General features: G+C 43.0%; 1 protein-coding gene and 1 long non-coding RNA gene across 3 annotated transcripts; one reads left to right on the plus strand and one right to left on the minus strand.

Moving 5' to 3' along the window:
• Positions 1 to 830: 830 nt before the first annotated feature.
• On the plus strand, positions 831 to 4,175 carry LOC115591434 (uncharacterized). The gene is made up of 3 exons (XR_003985965.1): positions 831 to 1,011; positions 2,946 to 3,045; positions 3,399 to 4,175. It is a non-coding gene; the product is annotated as an uncharacterized LOC115591434 (long non-coding RNA).
• Positions 4,176 to 4,231: 56 nt separating this feature from the next.
• dennd1c (DENN domain containing 1C) lies at positions 4,232 to 15,041 on the minus strand. Of its 2 annotated transcripts, XM_030433447.1 has the most exons (23): positions 14,867 to 15,041; positions 14,362 to 14,426; positions 13,713 to 13,756; positions 12,571 to 12,620; positions 12,345 to 12,464; positions 12,181 to 12,250; positions 12,008 to 12,088; positions 11,845 to 11,910; positions 10,367 to 10,420; positions 10,120 to 10,230; positions 9,737 to 9,837; positions 9,601 to 9,646; positions 9,378 to 9,479; positions 8,253 to 8,378; positions 7,534 to 7,635; positions 7,109 to 7,199; positions 6,982 to 7,022; positions 6,848 to 6,898; positions 6,709 to 6,756; positions 6,495 to 6,602; positions 6,158 to 6,240; positions 5,846 to 6,059; positions 4,232 to 5,765 (listed from the first exon to the last, which is right to left on the minus strand). In XM_030433447.1, the coding sequence occupies exons 1-23, from the start codon at positions 14,881 to 14,883 to the stop codon at positions 4,797 to 4,799; spliced, it is 2,760 nt and encodes a 919-aa protein (XP_030289307.1). In that variant the 5' UTR covers positions 14,884 to 15,041; the 3' UTR covers positions 4,232 to 4,796. The 2 variants fall into 2 exon arrangements, with proteins under 2 accessions (XP_030289307.1, XP_030289317.1); XM_030433457.1 differs by lacking the exon at positions 11,845 to 11,910.
• Between the last annotated feature and the right edge of the window lie 892 nt (positions 15,042 to 15,933).

Below are 15,933 nucleotides of genomic sequence, written 5' to 3' on the forward strand. Positions count from 1 at the left end.
AACTGTGAACTTAGTTCAACATTTTGAATTATGAACTATGAACTGAACTAGTTCATTTTAAAGTTTGTGAACTGAACTTTGAACTAGTTTGTGTAGAAAGTGAACTTTCCCAACACTACTTACGGCGTTCCAACTCTAGTCCACAGCAGGCCCAGCTGTAGGCATTTTTTCTGGATGACTCACTTCTTTCTTTTTAACTTGTTAACTTGATAAGCCCTGGTTCAGCCAAGAGCAGACACAGTGTCTATTTGTTCAGCAAGTCAGGAGCCCAAATATTTGGGCACGTCCACAGTTAGTTTGATTAGGAATAATCAAACTGGGCCAAACAACAGCCCTCTAAAACTCACTCAAGGCCATTTCTCTGTAATGATTAAACCTAACCCATCCTGATGTGACTGATGATTTGTTTGTCAGGGTGAACTGGATTCATCAGGATACTCCTGTGGTTTGCCTTGAAGACATTTTCTAAATGTATTTTAAGACAAGATCATATCGATATGATGACTGATTAAAAAACAAAGAGAAAGATGAGGGAGAGAGAGAAAGAGAGGGAGGGAGAGGGGGGCAGAAAGAGAGAGAGGGAGAGAAAGAGGGAATGTGAGAGATGGAGGAGAGAGACACAAAAGAGATAGAGAGGGAGAGAGAGAGAGAACGAGAAGGAGGGAGAGAGCGGGGGGAGAGAGATAGAGAGGTAGAGAGACAGAAAGAGAGGGAGGGGGAGAGAGAGGGAGAGAACGAATTGAATTGAATTGACAGAGGAGAGAGCGAGAGAGAGAGCGAGAGAGAGAGGCAGCTGTTTGTGGTTGGTGCAGATTGGTCACGTGACCGGCCTCATCTGCATATGGACAGGCAGGTGAGTGTTGGACGTATAGTTCAGCTGTCGCGTGAACGCTCCGACCTGTGACCGCTGGATTATCAGTTTTGTCGCTTTTCCCGGAGCATTGCGTTGAACTAGGGGTCACCGCAGGGCATCGCAGCTCACCGAGGACACCTGAGCTCAATCACCGGCAGGTAACTTCTCCCACTGAATCGATCCAATCTAACACGACACGTAGCCCTACGAGTCGAGCCGCAACCGAAACAGTTTGTCAGTTTCGTTCTGGGTCAGAGAGGCTGCAGGGGGTTTCTTCGCCTCTATACCTGTTTGCGGCTCCACCTGTCATTTCACAGCCGCCGCAGCAGCAGCGGCAGGAGGAGGAGGAGCAGACTCGCCTGAGCTCAGCACGCACCGGTCAAACAGGCGGAGCAGGACCTGCTGCATTCCGCGAGTGCACCTACACGCATCCGCCTGTGGCAATATAAAACGTGGGTGATGGGTGTGTCGGTGTGTATAGATTATTGAGGATTAGGGAGAACATTGATCTTTATTTTAAACAAACTGTTCGCAGAGGAAAATAAGCCCAGCAGAACACTATTTGAAGCCAGAAAGTTGGCAGGGGCCGCCACATATAAAGAAAGTAAAACCGTATGACACTGTGATGTCCTTTTAAGGTCAGTTTGTTTATGCAGACATGAAAATCAATCCAGACGACGTTTTCCCACTTTCTTAAAATGTCCTATATAGGGCAACTTTTAAAGGATAATTTCAAAATTTAAAAAAAAGTCATTATCTACTCATGTCTATGGAAAGTCCGGTGACGTTTTGTCTCCCAAGAAAACATTTCTGGGGCTTCACTGGAAAAAACAACTTAACAACTGAAGAAGATGGGGACTTGTTCTTAAACCTAAAAAAAAACAAAAAAGCAACCATAACTAAACACAAAGCGGCTCAGAATAGCTCCTCTGGCATAGTCCAAGTCTACAGATTACTTGGATCCAAAATTAGTTTGAAAAGGCATCATTTACCCTTTTGGTTTAGCAGCTACAGTGATGATTGAAGCCTAAAAAAAATGCCCAAAACATCTTTTCAGACCAATTTAAGAACCTCTGAGCTTTTGCAGACTTGCTTTATGCAGGGCGAGGTGTGGGGAGCCATTTTTAAACATTTTTTGGGTTGTGTTTCTTATATTTGAAAAGCGCCCGTTTAGCCAGGAAGCTCTGGAAATGTTTTGTGGACTACAAAACTTTACCCAACATTCTATCTGAATGAGGGCGAATAGACAATGACCGAATTTTCTTTTTTAGGCGAATTTATCCTTTAATCTACTATTGCATAAAGGAAGAAAAATAAATCTTCAAATTTGAGTCGCTGGAACAAGCATATTAATCGACTTATTGATTTCTATGCTCACAATGTCGTCTATCAATTGACATTTCTCTTTCCAAAAGCTCAACAGAAACTTGGCTGTGAATTGACCTGTGAGATAATGTTCATACCCATACTTCACAGTATTGTTGTTTTTGACTAAATTATATTAAACGATGCTTCCCATGTTCCCATATACAGGACTTGGGAACCAATAAATCACAAAATCATGTTGTAGCAGTCTATTTTTGTTCCCCTAACAGAACTGCAGTGCAGTTAGTCTGCAGTTTATCCAAAATGCTTCACTTCCCATCTCGACTCATAGCAGTGACATAATTGCTGGCCTCCAACACCGAAGCTGTCCTCCAGTCACTGTTGGAGGTGATAAGATTTCTCTCCTTGCATTCAAAGCCCTCAGAGGCCTGACAGGAGCATATTTCAGGTTGCTTTCTCATCACTCGGGCCATTCGGTTGTGAGGTCATTAGTCTTGTATTGTCTGATCTTATAGCACATCTTGGAAAATAAAAACTGATCAGGCACATAATATGCAGATTAAACGTGACAAGAACAGTCATTCATTACATTTATCTGCAGTATGGGGGAGGTCTGACTTTTTATCTGAAATCTGACTTTAATCTCAAAAATGACCTAGATGATCTGGTTTTCCTCTTGCACAGGAGATCATGAGACCCATTTGATGCATTCCTTTGTTGTTATTTGTTTATTGTTGTTGTTTCTGTTTTGTTTTTGTGTTTTTAGGCGTGTTCAGGGTCGTTTCTATAGAACTGATGCTGTGTTGGTCCAGATGTAAGAACACAGGCCACACAGACCCACTCGATACTTTAAAATCCTCAGGGAGGTGAGTTTCAAACTTAACACTGTCATACAGTCTCATCCCTGTGTAGCTGTTTGCTATTTGGAAGACCTATCAGCAACTCTCTCTCAATTTAATTGGACTGTTTTTTTGTTTTGTTTTTTACCAGAATTATTTTGATACTGAAAAGAAAACTGTTTAAAGCCATTAAAATATTTCGTAGTATAATATTTGAATTGTACTTGCATGTAGACACATTTTTAAAAATGTTGCCTATTCAATTTACCTGTGGTGCACCGACTCAGGAGCTCTAGATTGTGCTTTTTAATTTGAAGTAGGCACCTTATTTTACATCTGTTGACCATGACGGCCTTATCTGTGTGCGGTTCCCTCCCCAGCTGTCCATCACCATTACGATGCAGGCATTGGTCCCACCTGCAGTGTCGGTGTTGGTGTCCACCGTGCTGTCCCTGCTCAGCTTGACTCTGCTGCTGCTGCTGTGTGTCATCAGGAAGAAGAGGAGGATGGAGGGAACGTACAGGCCCAGTGCAGAGGAGACGAAGCAGACGGGAGCATCGGGGTCCGAAAAACCCGGCCTGCCTCTGCCGCTGCCCAAAGAAGAACGCCTCATATGATTTTCGAAGTGGAGTCACGCGCGCTCACCCCGCCATCACTGTGTAAGCCCCCATGGATGGATGCCTTCTATTCTCGGGATGATAGATGCTGGTTTGTGTCATGCAGCAGAAATCTTCCTACACACTAAACACTGTTTGTGCTGCGCCTTTTTCGTTCCTGGTGAACACAGACTCTTAGGACTGTCGCACCACTGCACCGAAAGAGGAAGTGCATGTCGTTTGAGTTCCTGTCGTATTCCTCTGTCTAGATAAGTTACTCCCTTTTATCCTACCAAATAAGGGACATGAGCTGAGGTGTATTTTGTATTTGTACAGTTCTGTTTTTTACTCCACTGTGTGCTATGTGTATTTATATATAAAACATGTGTTTCTGCCCTGTTTCCAGTTATGAAGGATATATTGATTGACACACTGTTAATGACTTAAATGCACTTTTATGCAGAGCTCTGAAAAGCTTAACTTCTTTAAAGAAACACAAAAATCAGTATGTATGGTACACGAGGTGTTCTGCCAATAAATCAGGAATGTGCACGTCCGGTACTACGGTTCTATTTCTGTTCCTCGTCGTGGAGTATTGAAGACAAAGGGAGAAGACGTGTTCAGAATGTTTACTTTATTGCTGTTTAAGTTATTCAGACGTACCAAAAATAGAATAATGATCCCCAGAATTTGTCAGTTTTTTTTGCCAGGACATAGCTGACGGAGTGCACATATCTCTCACACACATTCACCTGCGTATCCGTGACAAATGCATTGTCCTCGCTGTTACACAATTCATTTATTTCGTTATTTCAAACCATTGTTGCCTTAATTCTGAGTGCGATTCAACAGCCATTTCTTCAAGTAAACAATATTCAGTATTTGCTAAATATTGGCGAGGTGACCGCCAGCCAGTTTGTGCCCCTGAGGGTAAGGTCTGGAGATGTTACATGTTTTTCTTATTGTCAAAAAATACTGAACACAAACTATTCGAAACGTATCGGCTAGAGCCTCTGGCATACAAATCAGTGCCACACTGTAGTTTACTCACTCCATTTTTAAATATCTTTAGTAGCAACACATGGGCCGAGAGACAGGTGGGATAAATGACTTACAGGTTGCTCATTTTAGTCTTCAGTTCTTGACCGTAAGAAATCTCTAGAGTGTCACCAACCTCACCCTCTAGGCTTCAAACCTCTTTTTGAGTTCAGACACTTTGACTGGAGGCAGGTCGTCCTCCTCGTGTCCCCCTGAGCGATTGTTCTCTTCTGACATATTTGTGTCACACAGTGGCTGAGATTGTGGGTCCACCCTGCTCCTACACGTGTTGAAGGGTGTCCCAGGTTCAGTCGCTTCCTTGGCCCTGGACTTCAGCTGTAAACCCTGGCTATGCCCCTGAGACTGGAAGCGTGCTACAGCAGATAGCACTTTGGGAGGAGGGGGGGTCTGTCTCAACTCCCGCTCCTCTATCTGAACTGCTTCTCTCCTTTTTTCCTGAGCTGCAGGAGGTTCAACAATGTCGCTCTTGTCTTCCCGTCCTTGCTGCTCCTCCGCAGTGTTGGGTTGTTGAGGATTCAGTGTTGTCAGTTTGTTTGAACATCCCGTCACTTCCTCACCTTTCTCCTCCTGTTTCTCTCCTCCCTCGTCTTCTCTCGTCACGCCTTTCGTCATTTCATTTTTTCCTTCCTCTGTCTCCTTTCCCTCCACTACCCCCGCACTCTCATTTTGCTCATCCTCCCTCTTTTCCTTCAGCTCTCCGTCCACTTGCCTCTCGGGATCCTCTCCTAAACTCACTATCTTATCTTGGCCATCTTTCTTGCTCTCTTCCTCTGCCTTCACTTCCTCAAAGATACTTCTGTCGTCTATTTCTTCCTCTTGGTTCCCATTTAAAACTGCGTTCACTTCTTGTTCACTTTGTTCACTTGTCACTTCTACCTGTTTCTCTCTAACCTCCGTTGGTCCGCTCTCCTGCTCCCCCAGATTCTCCGCCCCCTCCTCCTCTTGCACGCTGGTGTCCTGGCACAGCCAATCAGAGTCTTCTGTCACGTCTGACTGCTCCTCTGTGGTTTCCAAATTCCAGCTGTGCAGGCTGCCACTGCCGCTGATGGACAGAGACAGGCTCTCCTGGCTGGGGTTGGCTGGAAAACCGCGCTGAAAAACACAAAAGGCGAAGCTAGAACAAAAGTCAAATTTTTTTGTGTGTGTGGTGTGTGAGTTCCTCATCTTCTTACCTTCATGATATAGTCATGACTGTCCGGTCCAAACAGATCCAGGCTGCGTGTGCCGTACAGCAGGCCGCGCTCGTGGGAGCTGCGGGAGCTGAGCGTGTCAAAGATCTCCCCTAGCAGATCCATCTCCTCCGAGTCAGACAGCAGTGAATCTTCCCCCTCCTCATCATCCTTCTGGAGCTCGGAGTCAGGCTCGGCCGTGGGCCCAGAGACGGCTCTGATGCACAGAGATTACAAAACAGAGTGGCGCAAACCACAAAACACATGCTGCGTATTCTTATCTTTTTCCTTGGTTTCCTCGGCTCCGACTCTCACCCATCCCAAGTATCTTCAGTGTCCCCCGTGTCCTGCTCATCTCTGGGAGCCCTATGTTTGTGTACAGGCCGACGGGGACGTGACTGACATGAGGCAACATAGAGTAACAAAGCAAAGCAATGCGGTATCCCCCCAATAGCAGTGAGTGATGTTGGGGTGAACCACAATACAGCGACGCAAATGGAGCGATTACAAAATGCAAAATAGCACAAAGAGGAAGTATGGGACAGTAGAAAAAAAAAACAGATTAGGGGTCGATGAGGTTATATATGTGTTTATTGTCTGTTAGTAGTTTTTATAAAATGTTTGAAATCGATTGGTTTGAGACACATCTCACCTTCCCAAAATGTTGTGTGATTGGCAGGCGGTTCTGCAGGCAGTCCGATTGTGCACGGCGGTGTGACACCGATCCTCCTCTGTGAAGGCCTAGTCCTTCATTGGGAGCCTGTATTAGACACACACACACACACACACACACACACGAAAGTACATTAAAACCACAGCTGCATTTGTTTCAACCGCAGCACCTACGTACATTATCACTGACCCACCTTGTGCATCAGCAGGTTTTTCAAACCAGACTTTGCAAGACCTTTGGCCTGAGAGAGATCAAAACAAATATGAAGACAGTTGTTTTTTGGTAACACAGACTGGATTGCAGCAATGCCTTTGGCTTGTCGGCTTGCTCACCTTTATATTTGCTTTGGACTTCATGTTCAGAATGAGCGCTCCTCCCCCCTTCTGTTAAAAGTACAAAGGCATCTGTGTTGCACTTTTTGAACAAAAAGCGGACCAACCAAAACAATTTCATTAAAAGACTTTACCTTAAAATTTCCAACTAATTGTTGATAAGACTTGCTTCTCCCTGTAAACAGACAGATACAAAGAAAAGACGATTAGTCAGACATAAAGGATTTATACAAACACTGACGAAGATAGAGAGACACACACCTGCAGCTGCTTCACACTTCAGGATCTCTTCTTCAAAGAGGTCATCTGGCTCCTTCCCTTTGTTCAGAATGTCCAGGCGGCCATCAATGAACTACAAGACAAACTTTTGTTATTTTTTTTAAATCACTTTATCAATATATATGAAAATGTTCACTGTTTTACAGGAACCTTGGGATGACTTAGTCCTGCTGATTTCAAAACAGATTTACAGGCAATCTTGTGAACAACCACACAGTCCTATGGTTTTACCAGTGTGAAACATCGGGATAAATAGCCTGAGATAGCAAACGAGCAGACGCAACATCTTCCCCTTTAAATTAAAAGCCATTTATTAACCAGCTGCAAGATTTCACTTTAATTCCCTGCCCAACAAGCCGTTATTTAGTGTTATAATTGCAGGATGTATCCAGCAGAGGGCAGTGTACCTGTTTGAAGGACTGTAAATGAATGGCACTCTGTAGGAACTGCCTCATACTGGAGGACTTGTGATCTAGAAACAGCTCCTCGCTGAACCACATTTCACCATCCTGTGGAGACAGATATAGAGAGAAATAAGGGCACAACAAGAGGGACACACACAGGCCTACTATATGCATACAGAGCTACCTCTAGAGACAGCCTGATAAACAACGCAGAGCGCACTTTAAATCACTTTTTAACAAAATACTGCAAACAATACAATTAAACACACTAATTTACTCCACCTTCGTCATTTTTATTATAAAGAACTCAAAGGTTATATTGGTAACATTTTTATGTAGACAAATCATTTTTTTTAAATGTCTTTTGTGTGTGAATAATTTTAAAAAGTTTGACGAGTACAAAATGATTGTTTTGTTGATCTCTGTGCAAGGATCCTGATGGTTGTTTCCAGCTTTTAATAAGGTTCATCAGACGAGTTTAACGCGGTATCTGTGTCTCATCAGAGGTCAACAGTCTTGGTAGTTGCAAGTTTCTGGAAAAAACTATAGCACAGCATAGCAACGTAAGGTATTTCAACAAACTGGCAACCATACGATTGGATCAACAGTGGTGCTGTGGTGTGAATGTAATGGAAGGAGGGGATTAAATGCTACATGTAGTGGGTGAATGTTATCAGTAACACCTTTAAGGTCTGCAGTAAGTCTCGCTATGAGTGACTGACCTTGTGGCCCTGCAGTGCGTCCTTGTAGCCTCCAAACAGCAGAGCCTGAGCTTTCAGGAAGGCCCTTGAGACACCACAGCCAGGAGACACCGCCTGGCGCTTCAAACACACCTTCAGCCCGGCCATCTGGAGACATAGTGGCATTTATATCTGTAAAATGAATCCAGCCAAACCCATAGAGGGAGTCTGACTGATGACTATACGATCTTTTGTATACTTGTTGGACCAAAACTGAAACTTACTGTTAGATCATAGGCTTAAATAAAAGTACCTACTCTATCGCAAAATTGCAATAGTTGTCTTTCATGTGTTTACGATTTAAAAGCAGGTGAAAAAATGTTTTGCCAAGTTCCCAAATGTTTTTTGTTTTTTTTTACTTGGTCATACGAGCATCCCAAGCACCCTTAACTGACTGACTTCCTGGCCCGTGTCACACTTTCCAGGTGCAACATGTCACAACTGGCCACCTGACAAACTCAAAACAAAGGGGGGGGGGCAGTAAATCAGCAGAGAAAGCTAACTGCCGCCAACTTTAGCTGCTGTTAGCTAGTTAGCTCTGTTAGCCGATCAGCTGGTAGCATGGAGGGGGAGTTCGGAGCACCAGGGGGAACGTTGGCGCAACCACAGGAGCTTTGGACTGGGAGAAACCAGGGGTTAGCTGGTTAGCATGCTAACTTCAGTAGGCACATTGCAACACCATGCATAGGTGTCATAACCTCAAAACTGTTCTCCCTTCACATTCTGTGGATGACTGAGGTTAATTTTTGAATGTTTTCAACCAAAATCTTGCATATCACACCTTAAATATCTTCTTTTCTTTATTTGCTAGAAGCATCTGGCGGGCATAATCTAACCTTACATTTTAGCTTTCTTTGGACAGAAGTGTGAACAAGTGACTTTTTACTGTTTAGTTTATAACCAGAGTGTATTTCCAGTGGCTCTACATTTCACCAGGACACCTGTATCCTGTGACAAGCAAGCATCACCTGATTTTGCGGTACAGGCTTTACCGAAGTAACATGTCAGCCATACTTTCCTCACCCGAAAAAGAGTCAAGTGTTAAGTGGGAGACACTAAAAAGACCCATGTATAGTCACACAAACCTACACACAGAGTGTTTATTACCACATCTGAAGGTATCCTCTTGAGGTCGTCAAAGGGGGTTTCAAGAGTATTTGTATCCACATTTAGAATAACGACTTCCTCCAACCCACGACTCCTCACCCTCTGCAGGAGAGAAACATAGGCACAGTTTGACATGTTGGGTTGGTCTGTTTGTGGCGACAAAACCTGGCAGATTCCTAATTCACACTTGTGATTTGAAGTGTGGTTTTAATGACTAGTTTACCTCAGATAGACTGGTGTGGACCCCTATTAGGTAAGGCATGGGTGCACTGCAACCAAACAAAAAAGTGTGATCTATTAGATTGACAGACTGACTGACTGACCGACTGATAAATACAGTGCATAGATAGATTTCTTACCAGCAGTAGTCCAGTAGGTGGGGTGGCAGTACAGGGATGAAGATGTGTTGCCAGTACATGGGGTATAACACAGCGCTCAGGGCATGCACGCAAGACGTCAGCTACACACAACACAAAATGGAGGAATGTCTCAGACAATAGCAACACCCAGGGGTCGCATGTGGTGACCAGTGTCTGACATCAAGATCGAACAATGAATAGTACTGTAGCTGCAGTGAGTTTGGTTTCTGAATGCATTCAGCAGAGGCTTAAGTGGTTTATGTCTTTGGTGAGTATTGATGGGAAAGAGCTGAGGTTACACGTGTCAAATATGTTGACTCTGGTGAGTTATATAAATAAAAAACCTACAAAAAAAATAGAAGGGCAAAAAATGTTTGTCATACAGTGCTGAGTTTGCTGGCAAAGATGAGGATGCGTCTCTCAAACAGCATGCTGGCGTAGATCTGGAGCAGGTTCCCCACATCTACTGCCACAATCAGCTCTGTCAAGTTCCTCTGGTAAACCCACAGACACACGCACACATACATCAGTTATGGGCAGCGCTATGTGAATCTCAGCTCCAACATATGCCACCTGCTTTGTAGGATATCAGACATAGAGCATCACTTTAGTCTGCTCTTCTATACTCACATTTTCAGGGATGGAAGGGAGGCTCCTGGGGTCGGGAGCAATGAAGTATGGAACCTGGTCAAAATGAATGAAGCAAAACAAAACAGATTTGGTGGAAGTGTTTTCACTTTCAGCTGACTTTAGTATCATACGGACACGCATGCATCACAGGTTACAGGATCAGACACCAGGTTTTCATTCCAAAATGTTGGATTCCATTGAAAGTTGTGGTTCTAAGATGAAAACCATTGTGTACGCTAATACTACTGTAACACAGTCTTAAAGGGGCACTATGTAGTTTTATATATATATATATATATGTATATATATATATATATATATATATATACATATATATATATATATATATATATATATATATATACATATATTCTTATTATTATGGGTTTTTTTTCCATAACTGAATAAACAAGCTGTTCTCAGAGGAAAATAAGCTCTACAGAACACAGTTTAAAGCTAGAAACGTGGCAGGGTCCGCCACATATAAACAAAGTAAAGTTTTTTCAGTCATGAAAACAAAAAGAGTGTGATTCTTTATTTGTGTTTGTTTACACATAAAAAAACAGTTACTGAAGATCTTCCTCTTTTGATTGAAATTTCCTCCTGCATAAAACCCAATAATCCCACCTTAAAGTTATGTTCCTTTGCACTTCCGCGAAATCTAACCCCATTTTTGAGTCAAATTGCCTTTACTCTCCTTAAGCCGTATCAGAGCTGTATTAAGTTACTGCGAATGGAAACCACAATTCTTGGATCTGCAGTATGAAAGGCCGATCACACCGAGATGTGTCGCTAGAAAAAACATCGCCAGCGCTCGACTCATGAACCTCACTTTTTTCTAGCGGTTTTTAGAAGCGCAAGGTGCAGAGTCACAGTTTTCCCATTAATTACAATTATGACTGGGTCCACAGACACATTGTGCTGTTTGTCAAAAAACAGATTTTTTCAATGGAGTTTTTGGAGCAACTGCACCTTTAGCGGCGAGTCTCAGTATGAACAGGGCCTTAAAGTCCACTTCAGGACTGAATTTGTACAGATTATAGCTTTATTCAAGTGTCTCAATATTCACATTATAGAATTGTCTCAGATTTATGAATGATAAATATGCCTGTCAAGTGCAGGATGTCTTATTTTGAAATTAAACTCTTCAAATGCCAACTTTAGCTTTGAGCCACATGGAGGCATTTCTCCAAAGATAAAAAGAAAAATCTGTTTTTTGTTCAGTGCAATCATGAGCTATTCATGGGTTATGGATACATAGAGTAAACTGTTTCAAAAGTCACAATGAACGTCAGATGTTAGTGCAAATCATGTTAAGTTTGGCTTCGACATTAAACCAGAGGGGTGAGTGACAACGTTTTAGTCCGCACACATCAAGTTTAGCCATCAAGCACAGACAGCTGCAGCTTTCCAGCAGGAGTTAGTCTGTATTTGTTACAGCAGTTAATCCAGACCACACAGACTCCTGCGGGACTCACCCCCTCTTGTCCCTCTGGGTGTCCAACAGGATGGGACACCTCTGTGCTGACCAATAGCTGTTGTCCCTCAGAAAAAAAACACACCACACTAACCACTGCCAAAACACAACAGCCATAAAGTCAAGTGTAACTCCTGGTTCTCATTGGTTTGTTAGAGATTTACCATCTGCAGAGTGACAGATCCAGCTGCCAGCGGTAAGGGCTGCTTGTAGAGCGCAGACAGCAGTGCTTTCGTCTCATTGTTCTGTTGAGAAGATTGTGGTCATCACGTCAGTGATATTCATAGAAAAGTGTGAAGATCGGAAGCTAAGAGAGGAGCAGAAACAATCACCTCACCTGTCCTTTTGTGAGGTAATCAGCCAAGTTGTTGAGAAGTTTGTAAAACACTTCAAACCATGGAAGATAACTGAAATCGAGTTTTCATCATGGTGTTAGATCTCAACATGGCATGAGAATTATTATTATCAATATCATATTCGCACACCCTCACACAAATGTACCTGAGTATGCAAAGGCAGGTGCGTGTGCTGTTGGTGAGACGACAGAAGCCAAACCGCTGGCATCCTTCAAGGTCAGTCAGAACAAAGGTAAAGTGCTGCACAGCCACTCCATCCCTCACTCTGTGCAGACGAGCGCAGTGAGAGGTGGACATATAGGAACACAGTCAAGCTAGAGAATTTACCTGGAATAAAGACAATCATGGCAATCCAGCCAGTTTATACTCACCTTTGAATGTCATATGGGAAGCAGAACCTGGGTAACGTTTGACAGGACTCCTACAGTGGGATAGAATGGTGTGTGTACAATGAAAAGTGAAATATCACAGAACGGCTCTTTGAGTCTACCGCCCCTGGCTATTTATATCAGTTTATCTGATACTGCTGTGTTGGTGTTGTTCCTACACATCATATCTGATGTTACCCCAGGACCATCACTGCACCTGAGCAGGTCGTCCACATAAGAAGAAGGTTGTCGGGGGTCATTATTTTTATTGACTTATTATTTAAAAAAAAAATTTTTTCAGTTCTCAGTTTGTTTAGATTTGGGGAAAAAACTACTTGGTTAGTGTGATACTTGTTTAGGTTTAGAAAAAGCCCATCTCTGGTTAAATTAGACCCTTTCAGCATTAAAGAGGCATTAAGTAAAAAATCAGTCAATGAAGATCTTTCTCTTTGGGTCGACATTTCTTCCCAAAAGCTACATAGTGCACCTTTTAACACAAGCATTACATAAACAGGATTATTCACTTGGAATTACGTTCCTGAAGCAACCCTGATCATGACTTTCTAAGAATAAGACCAACAATGCAGTCACAATCACAACGTGCTTGAGTTGTCTCAGTGGCTCTCTGAGCTGCATGCAGAATTCTAACATATTCACAATGACAATCTTAATGTCAGGCAGGCATTATTTCCCATGGCTGCTATCTTAGTTGAGCGTGTTTGCTCGCTAACTTTTTCAAATCAGCATTTAACACAGTGTACAGCTGATACCAATGGGAACCAAAGCTGGGAAAAATATGTGACCAATTCATCGTGATGGAATGTCTGCAGTGTTTTTCGTGCCAATCCATCCAATAGCTCTTTAGACATTTCACTCACAACTACACTAGAGGAAAAGCCAGGGGCTCGTGCAAGTCAGTAGGGTTCATCCTCTGAGGACCATGAATGTTTGTACAAACTTAATGGCATCCAACAGTTGTTGAGATATTTCAGTTCGAATCGAAAAGTGGCAGAGCGATCAGCCAACCAACGTTGCAATCCCTAGAGCCACACCGCTAACATGGTGAAAAACAATCCACGCCGATCATTTTAATGTGACAGCATGTGCACAAATGTTGTAGGCTTGTAGGAGACACGAGTGACTACCTCATCACTGAAGTCCTCTGGAAACTGAAACAGTACGCCAGGATCTATAACATTGAAAAGAATGAATGCATGAACATCATTGCTAACACTGCAAACAAACAACAATGAGTGGAAGAGAAAGAAAATACTGTTTATGTGGCAACAAGTTATTAAATAACCTATGGAAATGTTTGGAAACTCCTTCAGCTCACATGCAGCTGCTCAGTCTGCCGGATTACCACAACATGTTCTCATCTGGCTCAAGTGTGACGAGACAGGCTGTGTGGTTTTTCTGATCACATGACAGGAAGCATGAGCAACTCTCAGCTCTGCAGAAACACCTTCGTATACACAATCTTCTGGCTTTGTAGCAGGGACGCTGTCTTGCGTTGCTATTTATGTTTGGGGCCAGTCTCCTTTGCTAGTTAACAGTCAGACTGGCGTAGTGTCGTGTAGGAAAATTACATGAAAGAAGGTGATTTTAGTCAGAGGAAGAATATGAGGAACACTTTTAATCAACTTCTCTATCGCTGACAAATCACTCTGCACATCTAAATGTTTTATGTTGCATACAGTGCAGTTCCCCCCAGAGGCGTAAACACAAGATGGGAATAACAGAAAATTCTACTTGGCCCAGGTGAGCCGCTGGGAGAGAAGACAGAGGACTCACCTTTGTCTGTGGCTACGGGGCACGTTGCTTCGAAGAACCAGTTGAAGGTTCGCTCAGGGTTTTGTCTGACAGGAAGGAGATTCACAGCGCTGTTGTGACATTGTATTTATAGTGTGTTTATAGCCGAAACATGTCCACTTTGAATGCTGAGGCATTCAAGGGAACCGTCCCGACATTTGTCATATTACTCGAATTACACAAAACTTTGCTCTGATGAAACAGGTGTGCCCTTTAAGGTCAACTGTGAACTGTGATATATCTTTTAGAGACAGGCTGATAGAGAAGTGTGATTGGTCATAAACAGCAAACACAGGTGAACATTTTGCTCTGCTTTTGAACGAGAACAGGTCTACCACGAAGTACATGGCAACGCATTACGGGCAATGGAGTTGCTGCAGGAAACTTCCTGTGCAGTTGTGAGAGGAAGTAATAAAAACCACAAGAACAGACTGACAGGCAGGGTGATGGTGATGAAAGTCGAGCTAAAGTGACATGATTAACTTACTTCAGTCTGGAGCCCATGCTGCCTGAATGTGTCTGTGTCCATGTGTTTTGTCCAGTAGGGCAGAAATCCTCAGCAGGTGTTGTTAGATGATGGTCATACCGCCGATGTAGCTGTGGTATAAACGCAGTCAGACAGCAGCAGTCACGGCAGTCTGCACAATCAGCGCCGGAGTGACAGAACACTTCCTGATCTATGTCGGTATGTGTGATGTGTCAGTGTGTGTATATGTAAGTATGACGTCTGTTATAAGACCACCTCTCCGAAACTTCTCATATTCACTTCTCTTTAATTTCCGTTACTTGTCTTTTGATGACTTCCCCCTCTATTTTCCTATTAAGGCTACTTATTTATTTCCAAAGCCATCAGGTAAAAAGTTAGCCTTTAATTAGCAAACAGAAATCTGATCGCAATTTCCTCCCCCTTTGATTTCATCTTGTATTTGGTTGACCTACTACTGCCTGATCAACCGTTATACACATGAAGAGAAACTGTCATTAACACTCACAGCCGTGAGACAAATAGTCTCCCCAGTGCATGGATCCTTTTGTAGTCCATCAAGAAAAGTGGAGCTGATGTTCGGGATGTGTTTATTGACCATTTTCAAAGGGTTGCCATTTTCACCTCACGTCATGCTCAGACTGAGAAGCTCGAACACCGGGATGATGTCATGCAACTGTGTTCTACATCGAGAGTTTTATAAACCTTGGAAATCTGACAAATAATTATCATTAAACTGCTTCCCGACTGACCAGCAACTAAAGAGATGATGGATAGTGAAATTCTGGATTTACTTAAAAGAAAAACAACACATTTGATAAACCCATCAGATACCGTTAGACAACCTTAGCATTCAACTCGTTCCTAGCTAACATAAGGTCTACTGTTTGATTACATCCAGTAAATTCTCACTTTCTGGCTTAAATGTGCAACATGTGAGAATTGGCCACCTGTAAATTCATACTCATACTTCATACAAATTGGGGGCAGCAGATCACTGCTCAGACTGAGGACTCAGGGACCAAGGGAGTGTTATTGTTTACACTACTAGCACAGGAGCTTTGGACCAG

This window comes from Sparus aurata, chromosome 1, assembly GCF_900880675.1.
Source record: "Sparus aurata chromosome 1, fSpaAur1.1, whole genome shotgun sequence".
Taxonomy (NCBI): domain Eukaryota; kingdom Metazoa; phylum Chordata; class Actinopteri; order Spariformes; family Sparidae; genus Sparus; species Sparus aurata.

Bases quoted from the DNA above. Each gene is read 5' to 3' on its own strand.
- dennd1c (XM_030433447.1), bottom strand. The intron at 8,379-9,377 runs GTAATAAACACT...CTATGTCTCCAG, and splicing joins AGAGGATACCTTCAGATGTG to ATGGCCGGGCTGAAGGTGTG. The intron at 6,603-6,708 runs GTGGGTCAGTGA...TGTCTAATACAG, and splicing joins AAAACCTGCTGATGCACAAG to GCTCCCAATGAAGGACTAGG.